This window comes from Globicephala melas, chromosome 15, assembly GCF_963455315.2.
Source record: "Globicephala melas chromosome 15, mGloMel1.2, whole genome shotgun sequence".
In the NCBI taxonomy this organism is placed as follows: domain Eukaryota; kingdom Metazoa; phylum Chordata; class Mammalia; order Artiodactyla; family Delphinidae; genus Globicephala; species Globicephala melas.
Window position 1 is genome coordinate 72,498,393 of NC_083328.1, and position 22,261 is coordinate 72,520,653.

General features: G+C 50.2%; 1 protein-coding gene across 2 annotated transcripts; it reads left to right on the plus strand.

The window, feature by feature from the left end:
• Positions 1-1,329: 1,329 nt before the first annotated feature.
• On the plus strand, positions 1,330-16,432 carry SLC2A10 (solute carrier family 2 member 10). 2 transcript variants are annotated; one of them, XM_030848734.2, is made up of 5 exons: positions 1,330-1,418; positions 7,339-8,622; positions 9,058-9,180; positions 10,521-10,656; positions 14,273-16,432. In XM_030848734.2, exons 1-5 carry the CDS (start codon positions 1,415-1,417, stop codon positions 14,349-14,351), a joined length of 1,626 nt encoding a protein of 541 aa, XP_030704594.1. In that variant the 5' UTR covers positions 1,330-1,414; the 3' UTR covers positions 14,352-16,432. The 2 variants fall into 2 exon arrangements, with proteins under 2 accessions (XP_030704594.1, XP_030704590.1); XM_030848730.2 differs by lacking the exon at positions 1,330-1,418 and having other exon boundaries at positions 6,538-8,622.
• The last annotated feature ends 5,829 nt before the right edge of the window (positions 16,433-22,261 follow it).

The window sequence follows — 22,261 nt, forward strand, 5'->3', positions numbered from 1 at the left end:
AACACACATGTTTACGTGTGAACACGCAGTGAGAAGCCGGAGAAGCCTCTGACCATCTGAGTGCTGAGCCTGCATTTGTGCTTTTGCCTGATGGTGAGAATTAGTGGGCGTGTCCCCAGCCTGGTTCCTTTCCAGGACTCCAGGCTCTTACGTGGAACTGCTCATCTATTTCCACTTGGATGCCTAATGAGCATCTTAAACATCACACAGCCCAAACAGAACTTCACATCTCCTTTCCCACCCCAGACTGCTCCTCTCTCAGTCTGTCAGCCCTTATCAAGTCTATCTGCTATCTGCCAACTTTTCTCCAGCCCCACTGCTATCACCTTAGTCCAAATCAACTTCACCTCTCACCTTGCAGTAGCCTCCCAAGTGGTCCCCTGTTTCCACCCTTACTCCCTATAACCTGCTAGAACTCCCCAATTATTTCTGTGTCAGTTAGAATAAAATCCCATCCTAACCCTGGCCTCCCAAGGACTTAAATGGTCTGTGCTTTGCCAACCCCTGCCTCGGGCCCCATCTCCCTCCACCCTCCCTGTCAACCCCTGTGCTCCAGACACTATGGCTTCATTTCTGTTTTTATGCTCCCCAAGCTCCTTCCTGCAGGGCCTTTGCCTTTGTTCTCCCTTCTGTCTGGAGCCTGAGGTCTCAGCTCAGATATCCCCTCCCCAGAGCAGCCTTCCCAGAGATCCCCTCCCAAGCCCACCCCCAGCGAAAGCAGCCACTGCGCTTGCCTAACCCAGCATCCTAGCTTAATTCTCTGCTTGGCCTTTGTCACTACTAGCTGGTATTTCTCTGGTTCCTTTGGTTATTTATCTTTCTTCTTCCTCCACCAGAAAGTAAATTCCAGAGGAACAAACTTAATTATCTGTCTGGTTCTCCCAGCCCATCCTCCAGGCCTAGGACCCTGCCTGAGCGCAGGTGGGACGTGTCCAAACCTAAGTGTCCAGTGAATGGAAGATGAATGTGGGAGAGTGAGTGGCTGAAGTGGGTATGTGTGAGTCAGTGTAGATGCATGAGTGTGTGTGTGTACACATGCTGGCTGAAGAGGCCAGACTAGTGGCCTAGTCTGAGGCCGGACTAGAGGACCACAGTGATTGGGAAGTCTCCTTCCCGCGGGGAGGACAGGGAAAGACAACTTGTGGGGTCCTCCCCACAGTGGGGATGACGGTGGGTGGGGTGCCAGCCAGGCCGGGCCAGACTGGGGACGTCCAGGGCGCACCTCTGTCCCGCCTCCAGGCAGAGGGGCCCAGGGCTGGCCGACGTGGCAGCTGCGCTGCCGGCGGGCAGGCGGGGAGGGAGGGACGGAGGCTGGAGGCGGGCCGGAAAGTTTGGCGGCGGAGGCGGGGACTCGGCCGGGGGATGCGCGCCAGGGTCCCCAGAGCCCCCAGCTCGCCTCGGAGTCCTGCTCAGCATGGGTAAGTCGCGATCGGCGCTGCAGGCAGGGAAGGCCGGCGACCCCATCCCTGCGCGCGCACTCTTTGCCCTGAGCTGCAGCTCCCCGACCAGATACAGCCCACTCGGGTGGCAGCCGGGACAGCAGGCCTTGGCTGGTGGCTGGGAAGGGACGTGGGCCCACTTCCTTCCATGCTCCTTTCTGCCCAGAAAAAAAGTGACCTGAGAGGGCTCCTTACTTGATACTGGGCGCTTACTCGGGGCCAGACCCTTTCCTGACCGCTTTAAGCCTTACAGCGTCCAACAGGCCAGTGAAATTGTTCCTATTCTGCAGATGAAGAAGTGGAGGCTCCGAAGGGAGCAAATTTATTCATCCACTCGCGGAGCGCTTCCCACCAGGCACCGTTCTAGGCCCGGGGATGCTGGCCTACACAAAACAGACAAAACCTCTACTCTCCAGATACTCAGTAGAGGGGAGATGGGGTGGGGGGAGGCGGGGAGGGAATTTCTTTGTTGCTCCAGGGGACTAAGGTTTCTGTTTTTCTCTCTGGATTCGGAAGCATCAAAGGGTCAATATTCATCCACCTACTACGTGGCAGACATTGGTTTAGGGCTCGGGGACTCAGTGGCCCTGTGTATAGATTTTGGGGTCAGAAAGACCAGGGTACCAGCCCTCCTTCCCCCACTTCCCAGGTGCATCGTGACCTGGGACAGTGTAGTTAAGCTCTCTGACCTTCAGTTTCCTCATCTACAAAACGGTCCCCATAAAACACCCTATCACAGGGAAGCCATGTGAATGACATGAGAATATGAACTTAATTACTTCATATACCACTTGCCCACGGTAAATGGTCAGTTAACATGAGCTTTTATTTTTTTATCACACGAAACATTGGGATTCTGGAGTCAGACTGCCCGAGTTCAGAGCCTGCTCTGTCACTCTGTGCTCTGTCACAACCATAGGCAAACATCTTTACCTCTCTGTGACTCAGTTGCCTCATCTGTAAAATGGGAATGGTACCAGTGCCTGTGTTACAGGGTTGCTGTAGGAATGAAGGCAGCTGACACAGGTATGGCTTCTGGAAAAGGATGTGAGGTTGGCTATAGTGGCTGCTCTGTAAGTATCACCTGTTGCTGGGACATTTGGAAGCCAGCCTTCTGGGTGAGCATATTTGCACGGTTCAGTTTCAAACCTGGTGTTTCCCTGGAGTTTCAGGGGTAGACATGGCAGGTCTCTGGTGGGGGAGGGACCCAATACATTGTGACTCTGGTTGAAATGCTGCTCTAGTGTCACCAACTGAGGGTGCCCTGGGACTTGCAGCTGGTGATATGGGCACCCAAAACCTGGGTTCTTTCCGCTTCGCCTGCCCCTTCATTCTCTCCCTGGGCAGCTCTGCCTGCCACAGTGAGAGGCTTCGAGAACTGAGGGGTTTCCTCCAGTGTGGGACAGCTTCATATACTATATTTAGACAGACAACCCATAGAAAGGAAGAGTGGTTCCGAAATCCAGGCTAGGCCACTCTAATTTGGAGGCCAGGATTTACTTCCCTTCCAGGCTCTGGACCCTACGGCCCCCCCACCCCAGGATGCTCAAAAGCCAAGATCCTTTCTCTCTGGATTCCCTGTGTCCTGAGTTCATTCATTCATTCAGTCATCTGTTTACTCAACCAGTACTTACTGAGTGCCTACTGTATGCCAGGAACTGTCCCCAGCATCAGGAGACAACTGAGAACAAACAAACAATTCCTGCTCCTTTGGGGCTGACATTCTGCTTGGGGAGCCCAATAATATGTAAAACATATAGTTATTTCAGATGATGAAAAGTACCACGGAGAAAAACAAGTAGGGAAGGGAATACGAAGTGCTGGGTGCCACGGGAGTTTGCAGTTCTAAGTAGAGGGCCGGGGAAGTTCTCATAAGAAGGCAACGTTTGAGCAGAGACCAGAGGGAAGGGGGATTGGGGCCTCTGAGATGGAGGGAAAGGGCTTTCCCGGCAGAGGTGACACCTGATAAAAAGCCTTGAGATGAGACAGGCTTGGAGTGAGGCGGAACCGGAAGGAGGCTGGTGTGGCTGGAGCCCAGTGAAGGGAGGCAGGTCCTACAGGGCCTTGAAGGCCACTCTCAGGACATTGGCTTTTTTTCAGGGTGAAGTGGGAGCCTTGGAGGGCTCTGAGCAGAATGATGTGGTCTGACTTGGGCTATCGTAGGATTCCTCCAGCTGCTCTAGAGCAGTAGATTAAGTTCAAATGTATCTGACACAGTCCTGGAATGGGACGTGGAGATACCGCCCTGGACCCTGACTCAGTCATTTGTTCACTCAGTAGAAGCTTTATTGAGCCCATCTTGGGTGTCAGGGTGGGGCTGGAGCCCTGGAGGCACAGAGACAGTAAGTCTCCGTCCCCATCCTGCTCAGTTCAATAAGGTAAACATCACTTATTCAATTACTTGGTGTGAGCAAATGCAGGAGAGAGCAGAGTTGGTTGGAAGTGAAAAATATGACTTGGAAAGTTGAGGAAGACGTACAGGAATTAGAGATTCCCTCAAAGTAGCTTAACCAAAAAAAAAAAAAAAAGGTGGGGTGTTATTTATTGGTCACTGAAAAGTCCACAGCTTCAGGCATGGTTGGATCTAGGGGCTCAGGCAGGGTTGTCAGGAATCCCTCCCAAGGGGAGATGGCCCCCACCTGCTCTAGGCAGGTAAACTACCAGCTCAGTACCCCAAGTAAGCAAACACCCTGGACTGGACTGGCTCTCACTGGCTCAGGTTCAGCCACGTGACGTTCACCACTGTCCAAGGCCGGGGAACCTGCTGGCTGATCAGATCTGGGTCATGGACACACCTCTGGAGCTGGATGGTGGGGGTGGAGTAGGGAGGTCATCTCTACCCCCGATCCGGAGGCAGAGTTGAAGACGGGACAGGGAAGGGCAGCTCCCCACAGAGCCGGCGAGACTCATGCCAAATAACAGACGTGTATTATCAGAGGCCCCCCGGGATGAGGATGAGTGGGCATTTGGGAAACACGGGTGGAGCAGGAGAGGGAGAGGAGGCACATGCGGAGGCAGAGCGGCATGAAAATCTACGGTGTGTGCAGGGAACCAGTGTTTGCAGGGTGTGTTGGAGAGGTGGGGACAGGGGTGGGGAGGAGAGGTGACCAAGGAGTTGGGCTGGGGCCACCAGCTCGTGAAGGGCCTGGGAGGTCATGCTAAGGAGTTAGGACTTAATGGAGCACGTGGTGGGAGCTTTGGAAAGCTTAAGGAAGAGAATCCTCTTCCCCCATCTTTCTAGCGGCCCTGACTCATCTGAGGCTGTCCTTCACAGCTCCATGGGTCAGTAGCACTTCACCATGCTTTGTGACTTGGGATTTTCCTGAGAACTTTATTTCCCCTCCACATCTGCCCCCTACGCCCCTGCTCTCTCTCACACCCCACCTATCTCTGATCGGCCCTTCTTGCTTGAAGTCAATCCAGCAAAGCTCTTAAGTGCATGGGTTTGGGAATCAGATGGGTCAGCGTCTGAGTTCTGATCCTGTTGCTTCCCAGCTGTGAGAACACCCTGAGCCTTCGTTTTCCCATCTGTCAAATGGGGATAATTGTAGCAGTACCACCTAGAGTTGTTACGAAGATAAATTGAGAGAAGGCACCTAAAGTCTTTGCGGGGAGGAAATACTCCATCAATGACACTTGTTATTATTACAGTTTGATCTCACTTTTATTTTTGCTGTTCTGCTCTTACCACTGTGACCTGAACCTGTCCTGCTGCATTTTCCAGCAGAACCCGTGGACAGTCAGCTTTGCCTGTGAGCCCTTTGGCTGGGTTCCCATTCACCTCAAGAAGAGCCCAGGAAATGGCAGGAGAATTCTGTGTTTTCACTCGATTGCCTCACATGGCCTGGAAGAACCTTCCCTTCTGGCAGTAAACTCCAGAAACCGAGGGAGGTGGGGCAGAGGGAGGTGAAGAAGGGGCAGGACCTGGGCAGCATAATCTCCCCAGAGTATTTACTGATGGTCATGAAGAGGAAGGGCAAGGCCAGCCAGGGAATGGTAGGAGGCTATTCCCTGGGGGGCAGAGGTGATGGGGAGAAAGGTGAGCAGAAAGTGGGGAGTGATTCCTCTACCCATGAAACTCCTCCCCCCAGCACAAAAATTGCCTAACATAGATGGAGCGAGGCAGAAGTAAGAGAACAGGGTGAAATCTTATTATGCCAAGGTATAATAATGGAGTGGTTAGGGGCAGGGATTGTGGAGCCGGACCACCTGGCTTTGAATCTAGACACAGCTACTCACTACTCTTGACCTTAGGCAAGTCTCTGATGATCAGTTTACTCATTCATAAATAATACAAAAGCCCACCTCATAAAGTTGTGGTGAGAATTAAATGAGCTATTACACTAAAAGTTCTCAAAGCAGTGCCTGGTCCAGATCAAACACTGCATAAATCTGGCTATAATGTTATGAATGTTCTTGTCAGGTCCAGGTGGGGATGGGTGAGACAGATACATCTGGATTACTCCTGACGCTTCCAGAAATATTTGTTTATGTACGTGAATTAAAAATTAAGAGCAACCCGTTTAACTGCTCTGCCAATATGGTAGCTGCTGGCCACATGTGGCTATTTTCACACTTAATTAAAATTAAATATAAATTAAAAACGCAGTTCCTTAATCACATTGGCCACATTTTATTTTACTTTTTTTAAACGTGGCTTCCATCATTCTTAATATATTTCTTCATTTACTTAATCCAAGAATACACAGAAAGTAGTTTTATTTTTTTAATATTTATTTATTTGGTTGCACGGGTCTTAGTTGTAGCACACGGGCTCCTTAGTTGCGGCAGGTGGGCTCCTTAGTTGAGGCTCCAGGGCTCTTTAGTTGCAGCTCACCGCCTCCTTAGTTGTAGCATGTGGGCTCCTTAGTTGCAGCTCAGGGGCTCCTCAGTTGTGGCAGGCGAACTCTTAGTTGCAGCATGTATGGGGGATCTAGTTCCCTGACCAGGGATCGAACCCGGGCCCCTTGCAATGGGAGCGTGGAGTCTTAAACACTGGACTGCCAGGGAATTCCCTTCTCTGCCTTTTTTTTTTTTTAAACGACACCCATCATCACCTGAAATTATATTATATATTAATTCATTTATCATTTGCCTTTTTCTACTAGAATGTCAGATCTTTGAAAACACCATTGTATTGCCAGCCCCAAGAACACTGCCTGGTGTGTTGTAGATGCCAGATAAATTTTGGAATGATTGGACGGATGCATGAATGGATGGGTGTGTGTCTGGGTAAATAAGGGATGGAATACAAAGATGGGTGGATAGATGGATCAAAAAATGGATGGATGTTTGGGTGAATTAAGGGGAAGATAAATGGGCCAATGAATGGATGAAAATGTGGTGGATGGAGTAGACAGATGGATGGAGGAGTGAATGATGAAGGGCTGGGTGGATAGATTGATTAGTAAATAGACGGGTGAATGAATGGAGTGGATGGATGAAGAAAGAAGTGGATGGGTAGATGGATGGATGGATGAATGGGTGAAGTAGATGGACAGAAGGAAGGATGGAGGGAGAAATGGATGAAGGAAGAAGTGGATGAATGGATGGATGGATGCATGCGTGGGTATGTGGATAAATGGATAAATAGATGGATGGATGGAATGAAGGAAGGAGTGAACGCATGGGTGGATGCATGCATGCGTGGGTACGTGGATAAATGGGTGAATGGATGGATTAGACAGTTGGAAGGATGGACGGACAAAGCAAGAAGTGGTTGAAAGATGATGGATGGATGGATGAATACATGAATAGATGGATGGATGTAGTAGAAGGATACATGAATGGATGAGCGAATAGATGGAGAGATGGAGGGGTGGACAGAGGGAGAGGAGGTTGGGTGGACGCTCTGGCAGGAAACATTCTGGACTCTGTCCCTGTTACTTTTGTTTTCCAGGCCGACCCTCACTCTTCCTGGCACTGTGTGCCTCTGTGTCTTTGCTGGGCGGCCTGACCTTTGGCTATGAACTGGCAGTCATATCGGGTGCCCTACTGCCACTTCAGCTTGACTTTGGGCTAAGCTGCTCGGAACAGGAGCTCCTGGTGGGCAGTCTGCTCCTGGGGGCTCTCCTTGCCTCCCTGGTAGGGGGCTTCCTCATCGACCGCTATGGCAGGAAGCAAGCCATCCTCGGGAGCAACTTGGTGCTGTTGGCGGGCAGCCTGAGCCTGAGCCTGGCCAGCTCCCTGGCCTGGCTGGTCCTGGGCCGCTCAGTGGCTGGCTTTGCCATCTCCCTCTCCTCCATGGCCTGCTGTATCTACGTGTCAGAGCTGGTTGGGCCACGGCAGCGGGGAGTGCTGGTGTCCCTCTACGAGGCAGGCATCACCGTGGGCATCCTGCTCTCCTATGCACTCAACTACGTGCTGGCCGGTGCCCTCTGGGGCTGGAGGCATATGTTCGGCTGGGCCACTGCGCCTGCTCTCCTGCAGTCCCTCAGCCTCCTCCTCCTCCCCCCTGGTACAGTTGATGCTGCAGCCCACAGGGACCTCATCCCCCTCCAGGGAGGCGAGGCCACGAAGCTGGGCCTGGGGAGGCCAAGATACTCCTTCCTGGACCTCTTCAGGACCAGGGATAACATGAGAGGCCGGACCATGGTGGGGCTGGGGCTGGTGCTTTGCCAGCAGCTAACAGGGCAGCCCAACGTGCTGTGCTACGCCTCCACCATCTTCCATTCAGTCGGCTTCCGTGGGGCCTCCTCGGCTGTGCTGGCCTCCGTGGGGCTTGGCGCCGTGAAGGTGGCAGCCACCCTGACCGCCATGGGGCTGGTGGACCGAGTGGGCCGCAGGGCCCTGTTAATCGCTGGCTGTGCGCTCATGGCCCTGTCGGTCAGCGGCATAGGCCTTGTCAGCTTTGCTGTGCCCATGGACTCAGGCCCAAGTTGCCTGGCCGTGCCCAATGCCACTCGGCTGTCAGGCTTCCCTGGAGACTCTGGCCTGCCCAGTGGCTTGGCTCCGCCTCTGCGGCCAATGACCGACCAGAGCCCAGGGCGGCCAGTCTTGTCAACCTCTGAGAAACCCAAGCCTCATCCGGGAGCTGGGGACCCCACTGCCCTTCCTCTGCCAGCCTTAAGCATCATGCCCGCTGCACGCCCTTCTCCTGCCCCTGAGCATGCCCTGCTGCACTGGACCGCACTGGTCTGCATGATGCTGTTTGTGAGCGCCTTCTCCTTTAGCTTTGGACCAGGTAAGTGGAAGTTCTCTTGCAGGTAACTCTGGAGCCTTCTACCTCTCCTAGCGGGAAGGCTGGGGACCGAATCCGTCAGGGTCTCAGAGGGTCTAGAGGTGGCTTGACCACGAGAACAATGAACTCAGATTTCAGGGCTCCTTGCTTCTCTGAAGGTACTTCTTCCGAGGGCAGAGGCCTAAGTTATGTTTGTAATATTTTCTTTCTTATAAAGGCCCCAAATAAAGGCCCCTAAGCTTCAGGCCTCATAAAACCAGAATGTGCCCCTGGATAGCTCACTCGGAAGGGTTTTAGCTGGAAAGGAATTTAATGAATAGGGTGACCAACCATCCCGGTTTGCCCAGGACACTGAAAGTCTGATGTCCCGGGAAACCCCTCAGTTTTCTGGGCAGACCCAGCTGCAGCCTAAGAGTCCTCCCTGCTCTCCTGTCCTAGTGACCTGGCTTGTCCTCAGCGAGGTTTACCCCGTGGAGATCCGAGGGCGAGCCTTTGCCTTCTGCAACAGCTTCAACTGGGCCGCCAACCTCTTCATCAGCCTCTCCTTCCTCGACCTCATTGGTGAGTCCTCTGACCTAATCCCTTGGCCCGGTTCCTTTAAGATCCAGAAACAACTGCCTCCAGACAGAGCCTGGGCCTCCATATCGTCCAGGTATAAGTCACAGAAAACCCCAGAGCACCAGGGAAGGGTCTCTGAGATGCTTCTGACCCAAGGCCAGGGGTCATCGAGGCCAGAGTGGGCGGGGCTCCTTCCCTGCAGGGCCCCAAGGCACAGTTCTTAGGGTTTAGTTGTTTTCCCATTTCCTGCACCCAAGTGTTTCCTCTTCAAAGGAGGAGCCCTGGGGGACTGTGAGAGATACTGGCAGAAGAACCCACCCACCATGCCTGTCTCCCATACACAGTCTCTGGGAATCCAAGCTTCTCCCTGGTGCCTCAGTCTTCAAGCATCCCCTTTATGTGGGATGAATGAGTGAGAAAGAGAGAGGAAGGAGGGAAGGAAGGAAGGGAGGGAAAGAGGGAGGGAGGGAGGGAGAGAGGGGAGGAGGGAGGGAGGGAGGGAGAGAGGGGAGGAGGGACGGAGGGAGGGAAGGAGGGAGAGAGGGGAGGAGGGACAGAGGGAGGGAGAGGGGGAGGAGGGAGGGAGGGAGGGAGAGAGGGGAGGAGGGAGGGAGGGAGGGAGAGAGGGGAGGAGGGATGGAGGGAGGGCTTATTAGAACTGTATCATATCCCTATCATCCCCATCTCACAGACTGGGAAATACATCCTTCCCAAGTCTGGCCAGGCAGTTAGTTAGAAGACTAGAACCCAGTCTTCCTCCTCCCAGCCCAGCACTCTCCCTGCTGGAATAAGGATTAAGTGGAGGTCAAGCTGGTGAAGGGTGGCTGCTCGGAGGCGGTGTGGCCCTGGCTGTTGGAGGTGAGAATGGTGTCTGAAACGTCATTAGTGCTTCTGCCTCCACAGCCTTCTGGGTGGAGCCGAGGCTTCTGCCTTCTCTCGCAAACCAGTCACACGCCAAATTGGCCGAATGCTTGATTCATTGAAAAACCGATTCATGGAGTTTCTGAGGATGGTTTTTCGGAGCTGAGCTTTGCCAAGGCTGCCCCCGCAGCTGTCGTGCTGCTGAGGTGGATGTCATTTTCCCTCCATGCACATTTTCAGGGGCCAAGGGTGCACCTCTGGTTAGTGTATGGCCAAGATGTTGGTGGATTTGGGCCCCGGCCCTTTGCCTGCCTCTGGGACAACCAGTCCTACTCCTGCTTTAAGATACTTTTATCTCACAGCGTGTTAGGCATACTGCAAATCTACCATCTAGAGGATCTGCTTTGGGTGAACTGATTTTCAGTGTTCGAGGAGTTGGCCCAGGCTGTGCCCTGTCCACACTCCCACCCCGTTTTTCCCAGGTGCCATTGGCTTGTCCTGGACCTTCCTGCTCTACGGGCTGACTGCTGTCTTCGGCCTGGGCTTCATCTATTTATTTGTCCCTGAAACAAAAGGCCAGTCGTTGACAGAGATAGACCAGCAATTCCAGAAGAGATGGTAAGGGGGCCAGGGCTAGCCTAGGGGGAAGAGTGGCATCAAACCCTGAGCACTTTGCTTCAGGATTTTAGCCATTACACTTTCCCTTTGCAAAAGAGTGTTTTTCTTCTCTTCCTGGTGTTCTTACTGCCTGGATACAGTGAGTTTTGTCCTGTCTTCAAACATGAACTCTTTTCCCTGAGTTGTTTTGTGTCTTCCTACAGCAGAGTTTTATTTGACTTTGAGCTCGGCTCATAGGAATTTAAAAATCATGCCGTTATGGACTCATAGGAGGTTAGAATAGTTAGATCCTAAAACCACAGAATCTTAGAGTCATGGAAGCTCAGAGAAACAAAATATTATAATCACGGCCTTTTGAATCACACACAAAGAACTCTGAGCATAATCTACTCACTCAGTGGGTGTTAATATGCCACACAGTGTTCGGGGCGTAGGAAATGTGTCTGAAAATAAGATGGAGAAGGTCCTTGTCCTCACGGAACTTCCATTCTAGTAGGGGAGGGGAACAGAAAATAAATAAGCCAGTGAATGCAGAAACAAAAGCATTTCAGTTAGTGATGAGTAGCTGGAAGAAAAGGAAACTGAGCAAAATATATTGAGAGGGTCTGGCTGGTGGAGAGGGAGACAGAGGGGCACAGGGTTGTGGCTAAATCAGAGTGGGTGTCAGAGAGGGATGCCCTGAGTAGGTACCATTTAAGTGAATGAGAAGGAGGCAGCCACATAAAGATGAGGCAGGGCGAGGCTTCCAGGTAGAGGGAGCAGCAGGTGCAAAGACTCTGAGGTTGGGAGTGTATCTGGCATATGCAAGGAACAACAAGGAAGCCAGGGTAGCTGGATCAGAGAGAGCAAGGAGGGAGGGGAGGAGGAGAGAAGATCAGATTGGCCAAGTGGGTAGGAGCTAGATCACATAAGGTCTGTAGGTCCTAGACTGGGGTTCAAAACCTTAGCATCAGGGACCTCGGGCTGTTGAAATAAAGAGTACTGGGGGGGGGGTGTCAGAAGGGACCTGAAACCACCATAGTCCTAAGCATCCTTGGCAAGTGCCCCAGGTTGCCTGTTGTCGTAAAGGGAGTCACCAGCGTCTGACTGCCCGTTCTATTCCTGGGAGGCCCTAACAAATTAAAACGGTAAATCATTCTAATGGTGAGTTGGAACTTGCCTCCCTGCAGCTTCCTGCCAAGCCCCAACCTGGCCCCCAAAGGGATGCAGAACGAGTCCATGTAAAACTTCAAACCTGGTCCACCCCCGCCCAGAGTGTTCTCTGCCAGTCGCACACTCCCAGTTTGTTGCATGACACCTGCGGGGCCCTCAGCAGTCCAGCCATATTAGTTAGGAGACAGATTTGGCTGCTTGGAATAGGCTGAATATAGGGGGTCCGGGGCTGGCGTTGAAGCTGTGCTTCAAGGGGTCATCCAGGGTCCCAGGCTCCTTCTCTCTTGTTGCTCTGCCTTCTCTTCAGTATAAACTTTTCCGCATGGCCCATGGGGGCCACCACCTCCCTGAAAGAGGGAAGGGGAAGAGAAGGACACACAACCTAAAAGATCCACACGTCACTTCCACCTACAGCCCTTTGGATGGAACTTGGCCACATCCACCTGCAGGGGCGGCTGAAAAACATGGTCTTTAATCTGGGTGCCATGTGCTCACCTAAACATCGAGGGTGCTGTTACTAGACATAAAGGAGGGACAGATACTAGGAGCCACCTGGAATCTCTGCTATACCAGCTTTCTTGGGAGAAGATTCCAGATCCCTCCTCTGGAATAAGAAGCTAAGGAGGCAGAAAGGCAGGCAGAAGCCAGCTTTAGGGTGAGGCAGGAGGGAATTGCAGCTCAGGGGAACACTGAGCTGGACCTGGGGACTCAGGAGCCTGGGCCAGACCTTGGGGAAAGCAGGCTGGATCTTCTCCAGCCTCAGGAAAAGACAGGAAGTTAGGGGCTTTGGCTGGGTCCGGAGCCAACTTTGGCTGGGTGAGCCATCACTCCAGCCCTTACCGTTCAGGGGGCCCCTGATATCACAGGCCACAGAGAGAGAAAGAAACTCACCCGTGGGGAGCATGGGGACACGGGAAGCTCCAGAGATCTTGCAAGCAAGCACTAATGGGACCCTCCTTCCAGCACCAACTGTTCTCAGTGCTGTGTTGCTCCCTACAAGAATCACATCCCCAGGAGAAAGTCTGATTGGCTAAGCCTGGTTTATGTGCCCACCCCCCTAACCCCCAAATTGGCCAGGATAGGGCAAGCCGCCTCTATTGACAGTCCTACGAAGATCACATGCAACAGAGGAGACCTAGATCCCCAAGGAGACGAGAGGATGGAGGCTGGATGGAGCGACCGTCTGCTGCTGTGGGGTTTACTTCTATTCGTGTCCTCATGCCGCAGATGTGCTTGTTGGAAATGGGGACCTGCAGCTTAACGGTCTATTTCCTCTGCTCCTTTAGAGAGACATCAGTAACCGAGGGGCTCAGACGCCCTTGCCATCAGTGGCCACTGAGTGCCATAAGCATGTTCCTTTCCCTTTCACATCAGGGTACTTGGGTTCAGAAGAGACCTTTCCGTTCCCAGGGTGATATGATCACCAAAAGAGCGTTCTCAGGAATCCATTCATTCACTTTCAGCAAATATTTTCCAAGTGCCAGCTAGGAGCCAGGCACTGTACTAGGCTCACGGGACAGACCTGTGACCAAGAGACACCGTGTCTCTGGAATGAGGAGGAAGTTACATTTTAATGCAAAGGGGAGAGATGGATTACAGAACACCCAAATGCAGGAATAAGATAAATGAGAGTGGGGTTTATATCATGAGGAAAATAAGGCAGGTTAACTGTCAGAGGGCGAACAGTGGATTTGGCGGCAGTGTGGAGCTTTCCATCTCTTCAGCTAGGGTCCAAGTGTACCATGGGTACGTTAATGACGCAAGTTGATCGTGAGCTCTTCATGACATTGAAGGACATTTTTGTGTACCTGTTATGTTCACTGGTCTATTCCCAGGGCCTAGAACAGTGCTTGGCCCATGACAGGCCAGCAGTGACTCTAGCTCTAGTGAATGAATGAAAGGATGCTCAACGAAGGCCTCTGCGAAGAGGTGGCAATTGAGCTGAGACCTGAATAATGAGAAAAAGCCATCTTTTCCAAGAGCTGGAAGAGAGTGTCCTAGGCAGAGGGAACAGCCAGAGCAAAGGCCCCGAGGTGGGAACAAGCTGGGGGTTTTGAAGAGCAAGAAGGAGACCCATGTGGCCGGGGTGGAATGGGAAGATGGGACTGGAGGGCGGTGACACGGGAGAGGCCAGCTGCAGAGAGGGGCTTGGACATGAGGCTGTGAGTGACGTCACTTCTCAGCAGGAGTGACAGGAGTTGGTCTTCGTGCTTAGAAAGGTCAGTCCTGTGATTAGGAGAACCGGCTGTAGGAGGCGTGGGTGGACACAGGAAGATGGTGGGGGGGGGAGCGGCTGGGTGGTCCAGAAGATGGAAATGCGCATTAAGGCAGGAAGCAGGGAGGGTCAGGTAGGAGTGGGGTGGGGATGGGATGGGGATCCCAGGTATGGTCCACTCCCATCACCCCCCGGGGAAGGCCACCAGGCCCCGTCACCCTCTGACGCCACTTACTCTCTGCTCTCCAGGTTCGCCCTGAGCTTTGGCCACAGGCAGAGCTCGGCTGGCATCCAGTACAGCCGAATTGAGGTCTCTGCGGCCTGCTGAGGAGTCCATCTGGAAAATGCTGGAACCATGGCTTTAGCAGACAGCCTTCAGCTTCCTGCTTGCCTGGGTGCCAGAGCATAAGTCCTAGTTGGTCCTTCAAGAGGCACCCCTGCTCCGGAAGAGGTCTGTTTTGCTGGGGCAAAAGGGATGAAAATCTGAGAACTCAGAAGTCTTCAGGTGGAGTCTCAGGCTCTGAGGGTTCCTGAGGCTCTGCCTTCCTGCCTCAGTTTCCCCACTGACTCTGCGCATCTCTGCAGTAATGAACTTATGATGAGAACATCTTATGGAGACTTCGTTGCTCTATGGGCTTTCACAAAGGATCTCGAGGGTACCACCCTGGCAGGAAGTCTCTCCTGGAATCACCCCTAAATCCAGCTGAGGATACCATATTCTCTGCTCTCTTTTTCCATCTGGTTGGGACTTTCTGGGGAGGGGGAAGCCTGCTTTTTGGCTCTCAGATCTCGTTTTGTTCAACCCCTCTGATTCTCTTACCTGGAATATTTGTCATTCACCAGCAACTCAGATGGTTGGTAGGAGCTCTAGTCCTGAGTTCAAGGCCTGAGGCTGCTGGTGTTCTTGCTGTCGGACTGGGGATCTCAGCTTTCCCTGTATGTGCAATGGGAGCTCTGACCCAGGGGGTTCTTAAGATCTCTTCTGATGCCAATGAGCTGGAATTCTAAGTGCCGGCAATACCACAGATATTCAGCATGGGTCCTGCTCTCAAGTTGCTAGTCATCTCTTTCAGGGACATAGGTTTTAATTAGGGGAACGGTGAACAGAATTCCAGAGTTGTGTGCACTAAAATCCAAGGACCGTCCTAGTGCAGGTCACGAGCTCCAGGAGCTGTTTCCAGGATGGCGCTGGCGGACTCTGCAGAAAGGAGGTGGGTCGGAAGCTAACAAACCTGGTTGTCGGTGTGGCCTCCACCTCTCGGCAGCTAGTGACCCTGGATAAGTAACAACTCCCTGAAGCCTCAGTTTCCACATCTACAGAATGGGTATGACTATGCCCCCAGGGGTGTATTTAACCTCTGTCTCCCATCAGGAGGGTCTTCATTTGGTCCCATTCAGCTGGTCAGGATGGACGGGATTTCTGCTCACCCTCAATACCCAGGTCCCCACCTTTGGGATGTTGTAAAGGGCCACCCCCTCCACCCCCGCCAAGGGGTGAGTCAGACGGAGACTGAGCAAGTAGCTCCTCTCCCACAGGACTCTGGCCTCCCCTGAGTCCTTGTCTCTCATTTCTAGCTACTTCCCTTAGATCCAGTGGTGTGTTGGAGCCGGCTTGTGCTGGCTTGTGAGAGCTGATTGTTAAATTTTCAGGAGTTTTGCAAGCTCGTTGTTAAACACAGCTGCTAAAAAATTAAATTATTTAAATTTATACTTAAATAAATTATATTAAAACCGAGGCAATACATACTAAAAACTCATCACTTCCTTATTTTACTCCATTTTGCTCTCATCTGTGCTCTTAAGGTAATTTACACCTATTGTCTCGCATGAGGAACGTGGGGTAAGGGCACTGCCCGTCCCTTGCCGGGTCTGCCTTCAGTGACCCACGGGGAGTGCATTTGCACCGCAGGGACTGGGGAACACCACAGATCAGGGCTTGACTTGTCGTTTTGTTGATTGTCCAGTCTTAAGAATGTGATGGATACAATGTTAATAATGTAAATTAAACTTAACAGTGTGTTCTGCCTGTAGTTGATACGTTGTGAACGGCACAAAAAATGGAGGGGATTATTATCCAGTGCAGCCAACAGGTGACTCATGTCACTGGTGAAGGAGTTTGGACACAAGTCTTTGTTGTTTTACTTTTGTCTTATTCATTAACAGGAACAAACATTTCAACTAGCATTCATGTCAGAACTGCATTCATGCGTCAGTGACGTCAGCAACTTCTTTGCTGAGTCATATTGTTGTCAAGCATTTCTTCGTGGTCTAATTTTGTTAAATCATGGCTAAATTGCAGTGACAGTTGGCTTTGGAATCAAGAGGTTGGCAGAAAAATCAACAAAAACATTTCTGTGAGAATTAATTGGCTAGATGGCATTTACAATAAAGAGTATTTACAATAAAGTATTATTATTTGTAAATTTTCAATTTTTTTTTTTTTTTTTTGCAGTACGCGGGCCTCTCACTGTTGTGGCCTCTCCTGTCGTGGAGCACAGGCTCTGGACGCGCAGGCTCAGTGGCCATGGCTCACGGGCCCAGCCGCTCCGCGGCATGTGGGATCTTCCCGGACTGGGGCACAAACCCGCATCCCCTGCATCGGCAGGCGGACTCCCAGGCACTGTGCCACCAGGGAAGCCCAAATTGTCAATTTTGTGCAACAAACATATCCTTTATTCCAGTAAAATTTACACACACACACACACACACACACATTTTTTCCCTGGAGAGCAGTTATTAAACATTTACCAGCCCATCACTGCTTACAGCTGTCCTTTTGGCCCCTTCAGATCTAATTCTCTACCCAGGGATCCCCAAACCTTCTCAGTTCTCCTTTCCTATCAGCCTAGGAGAATGCTCTTCTGGTCTTAGGGTGGTTTCTCCTCTTTTTTGTTCAGGGTCATAAACTCATAGATCAGGTGGGGGATGTAGGTGAGTGAAGTCCACTGTGGTAAGACAATAGGAAGTAGTGAGGTCTGTGGAAACAGGTGAACACAGGCCTCTCTGTCAGGGATGACTGACACTCAAGTGCAGCTGGTGCCTGCCATGAAGGAATGTGAGCCCATTGTGGCCTGACCATCTGAATTAAAAAAAAAAAAAATCCAGTAATTCAGACTTTGGTGTAAAATTTCCTGATTTTTTAATAGTGGCAACTGATTCTTAATTGAAAAAATCATTTTTTAAGCTCAACTCAACACACCTGTGGCTAAATCACAGCCTTTAGTTTGTCCCTCCGTCCTTGATGTCCTGTGAGATATTCTTTTCTTCTGGGTTTTTGAGGATCCCAGCTTAAATCAGAGCAAAGCAAGTAGCCAAGTAGCCGAGTAGCCAAGCAGCTTGAATTGAATAGGTGGGAGGGGTGTTACTGAACATGAAGGGAAAGAGACATGAAGGGGAAAATGGTTGAAATCGCAAACATATTACCCTGGGACAACTAGGTGTGTGACTTGAGTAACTGCTCATCTGTATAATGGGGATGATACTACTCACTATACAGAGATGATACCTGTCAATCACTAGTTCAGGGCTGGGCTCATCGCAGGTGCTCAAAAATGGCTGAGTAAGTGCCCCAGCAGCCTCCAGGGGCATCTGGCCCTGGGTGGGGAGAACAGTGAGGGCAGTTCAGAAAGGGGAAGAGCATCAGAGAAATCTACAATTTGAGGGTACCTACTAGGTGGTCAGAAATTGTGAGCACCAACCAGAAAAGTGATGTGATCTGTTCGTTGATCTGCAGGGTGGGGACTGGGTAGCTCTCCTTCTCCCAGATAATCCCTGAATCACTTCAGGGAAGCCTTTCCCAAATCCTACTCTCATGCAGAGCGTTTCACGTGTGTGCCCATCACCTAGCACCTTCCTGTAGTTTCTCACATTGCACTACACAGACTACTTACTGAACGCTCTAAAGTGATTTGCTTTTCAACTTAAATAGACGGATTTTAAAAGGAAACTATATTAATTTATTTTTTCACTCAAATGCATATTTATTGTGCTTCTGCTGTGTGCTGGACACTGTTCTAGACCCTGAGGGCACAGCAGGGAACAAGACGAAGAGCGGTCATGTTAGTGGGGGAGACAGATTGGAAACAAGAGCTAGAAATGGGGTGGGTGGAGAGAGATGGGAGGGAAGGAGGGAGGGAATGAGGAAAGAAGGAAAGGAGGGAGGGGGGAGGGGGGAGGGGGAAGGAAGGAAGGAGAGAAAAACAGAGAGAGAGATGCGCGTCAGTTAGTGATGCTTATCAGAGAGAACCCCTTTGAGGTGGTGGCGCCTGAGCACAGATCTATATGATCTAGAGGAAGCCATGGAAGGATCAGGGGCAAGAGTATCCCGGGCAGCTGGCCCAACATGTGCAAAGGCCCTGAGGTAAGACTGAGATTCCATCTTGGAGGAATGCCAAGGAGGAGCGAGTGGAGGGTAGAGTGATGGCAGAAGACAAGGGGGAAGTCAGCAGGGGTCAGGTCATGAAAAGCTTCCAGAAAACAGAAGCATTTCAGACTTTCTTCTAAGCATACCAGGAAGCCACCACAGAACTTTGAACAGTGGACTGACACGATCAGACTTAATGCTGTCAAATACCCTTTGTTGGTGATGTTGGTGAGTACCAAAAAATAAATGAATGACAATAACAGAAGTAGAAAGAAACCCAGTTTCACTGAATTCTTACGAAATACTGTCATCTACTGAGGGCTCTGAACTTAAGGCCTCCTCTGTGGTGAAAAAGGGGGCTTAGCAAGTGTGAGAGAGGTGTAGCACCGACCTAAGATTGTGTCTGGATTGAAAGAACAGTGATGTGATACAGCACATTTATATGATGTTTGTGAACCATCTAAAGTCATTTCCAGTGCCATGGGCGATATGCTTCTCAGTCTTTGGTTAATGCAGTGCTACGGTGAGATGATCAAGGAAGTCATAAGCACCAAGAAAGAGACAGGAGGCCTCAGTTACTCTCACATCAGACCCTCCTGGAGAGGAGCGCTGGCAGTGTCAGCCTGGAACCAGTGAGACACCAGCGAGGTCCCCACAACATGTGTCCTTCAAGGAGGAGTGAAGGGATGGGGGGATGGGTTCCTGCAGGAGAGGAGCAGGCTGTGTACACCCACTTAGCATCTGCCTGCTGCTTCCAAGGGGCTGGCCTTTCATGGGACGAGATGTGAAACCAAACACAGCCTGTGCCTGAGGTCATGGGTCATCAGACCTGGAAAGGAAATCTCCACCCCTACTTTGCAGGTTAGGAAACCAAGGCTTACAAGGCTGATGACTGACCCTCTCCTCTCCAGCTCCCGCATCTGCTTGGATGACCCCTCATCAGCACAGCTCTGCCAGGCTCTGTACCTGCCATCCCAGCGGCCTCCTGCTGCACTTTACCTGCTCCGTCCTGAACATGGTCAACCTCAAACACTACTCACCCTTAATATTTTATATCAAACATCCCACTTCCTGGTCACCACGTAATAACTTTTCTCCTAATACGCGAATGCTCCCCAAGGCAATAATTCTCTGACCTCACTGAGATCTTTCACCTCTAAATGCAGATCCCTGACCCCAGGGATTTTGCTTTTCCAAAATCCGTCAAGAAGCTCATGGGCTTCATTCTCCTTCTTGTCCAATCTAGATCCCATATCCCAACCTTAGAATCAATCCCTGCAAACACCGTCTTGTAGATTAGTCACACTAATGCTGGATTAATGTACACACCTGCTTCACGTAGGCAGAAAGGTCAGAGAGCCTGACAAACAGGTTTCACTTGGAACCCAGGAACTCGAACCTCATACTCACCCTCCAAATGCTCCTTCTTCACAGCAAAGGAAATACTCAATAAGTTGAAAAGACAACCTACAGAATGGAAGAAAATATTTGTAAACCATAAATCTGATAAGGAGTTAATCTCCAAAATATATAAAGAACTCAAACAACTCTATAGCAAGAAAGCAAATAATCCAATTAAAAAATGGGTGATGAGCTTCCCTGGTGGTGCAGTGGTTGAGAGTCCACCTGCCGATGCAGGGGACACGGGTTCGTGCCCCGGTCCGGGAGGATCCCATATGCCGCGGAGCAACTAAGCCCGTGCGCCACAACTACTGAGCCTGCGTGCCACAACTACTGAGCCCACACACTTAGAGCCTGTGTTCCACAACAAGAAAAGCCACCACAGTGAGAAGCCCACGCACCACAACGAAGGGTAGCCCCCGCTCGCCGCAACTAGGAAAAGCCCGCGCGTAACAACGAAGACCCGCACAGCCAAAAGTAAATAAATAAAATAAATTTATTAAAAAGAAAAACCTAAGTCAGTCCACGTCACTCTTCTGATCTGATCTCCCCGTGATTCCCCCTCTTACTCAGTGGAGCACTTACCACCACCTCTCAGGCCCTCTGTGGGGTGCCCACCCTTTCCTCTCAGACCTCATCTTTTCTCAATCACTTCTAACACATGTACACTCGGACTCCCGTCCTCGGCTCTTCCTGTGCCCTGTGGTAGGAATGTGCCCACAACAGATACTTGTACGGCCCAGTTCCTTTCCATGTGTTATTCTAAAGCTGTCTTCTCTGGAAGGCCTTCCCTGGCTACCACAGCTAAAATTCCACTCTTACATGTGCACGCACACATGCACACACGCATATACACACATGCACACATACATGTACACGCACACACTGACACTTCGCATTCTCCCTTCCCTGCTTCCTTATTTCCCCTTGGCCCTTGTCACTCTCCAGCAGACTGTGTAGCTCGCTTATTTGTTAATTTATTATCCATGTCCCCTGCAAGAATGTAAGTTCCACAAAGGCAAGGCATTTTGCCTGTTTTGTTTACCTCTGCATTTCCTGTGTCTAGAACAGCACATAAGTAGACACTCAATATTTACTGAAGGAATGAATGGACTGAATGAATGAAGGAGTGAACGGACAAGTGAATGTAAAGTGCCTGGAATGTTGCAGATACAGAATAAAGGATGTTTCTTAGCACCGAGACTTAAAGAACAATGCTTTTCTCCTTACATTATAGATGCTGTAAAAAGTTGATACAATTTTTTTAATGGAGCATAATATATAAAGTCATAAATGTCACTGATAGAATAATAATATAAGCCATAATATACTAATAAAAACAAGCAAATGAAAGGAAGAAGGTGCAGCAGAGGGAATGCAGATGAACAAAATTCCTCGTCTCTCTCATCACTAGACATTGTTTAGGGGTAATAATTTAAGAAAAGCACTCTATGTTTATTTCTTAAAACAGAGGCCTCAATGCTCTAAAAATTGGTCCTCACATGTACTCTATTTGGCCCAGACATTGCTTTTAAATTTTTTGAGATAGTGCCAACTTTTGAAATTTGGGTTGTTTCACATATAACTCCATACTTCTGCCTTTTCTTGAAAGAGATCTGGCCACAATGGGCCTGCATTCTGAAGTCCAGCCACCAGGTGGCACAGAACAGCAGCCATTCTCTTTAGATGTGGCTTTGAACCCGCAGTTGGCTACACAGCCCATCCAGGTTTTCATTCCTGGTATAAATATTTCATGGTAACAACGTAAAAGAAAAAAAAAAAAAAGAAAAAAAAATTTAACAGTAGTTATCTCAAGGAAGTGGGGCTTGGGAGTGTTGGGAGAGGAGAGTATCCCCCTGTTTTCAACCTTTTATGCTTTATGTATATTCATGTGAGTTCGGGTACATGTGTCTTGTTTCAATAATGAAGGGACTAGTTAGGTTAAAAAAAATCATTAAAAAAATTTTTTTACGTTAGAAAAATCGCAAAGCACTGAAACATCTAGAGATCAAAAATAAAAACTGCCCATGCCTTGCTAGTAACTAACAATATTTTGGCATATGTTCATCGAACCTTTTGCCTATGATGAGAGCTCAAGCTAGTTAAAAATGGAGACAGACATCTTGATAGGTATTTTCACATCACTGAGATCATACTGTATGTCAATGTGGTGGCATGTACCTTTTTAGATTATCAGGCATTTGACATGGGGCTGAGTTCATGTACATATTGCCTTTGCCAATGTTAAACATTTTATCAGCAATTTCTCCCAATGTCTCGCTTTTTCTTTACTTCTGAACATGTAGAAAATTGAATTATGTGCGTACCAAGTCAGCATTCCAGTTTTCCTGGCAAAGACTGATTTCTGCCAGTGGAAACAGAGTGTTTTCATTTTCTTTCTTTCTCCCCATCATCCTATGCTTTTCTGGTTTCTCTGTGTGCATATTTTCTCCCTGGATCTGGCACCGTGAAGT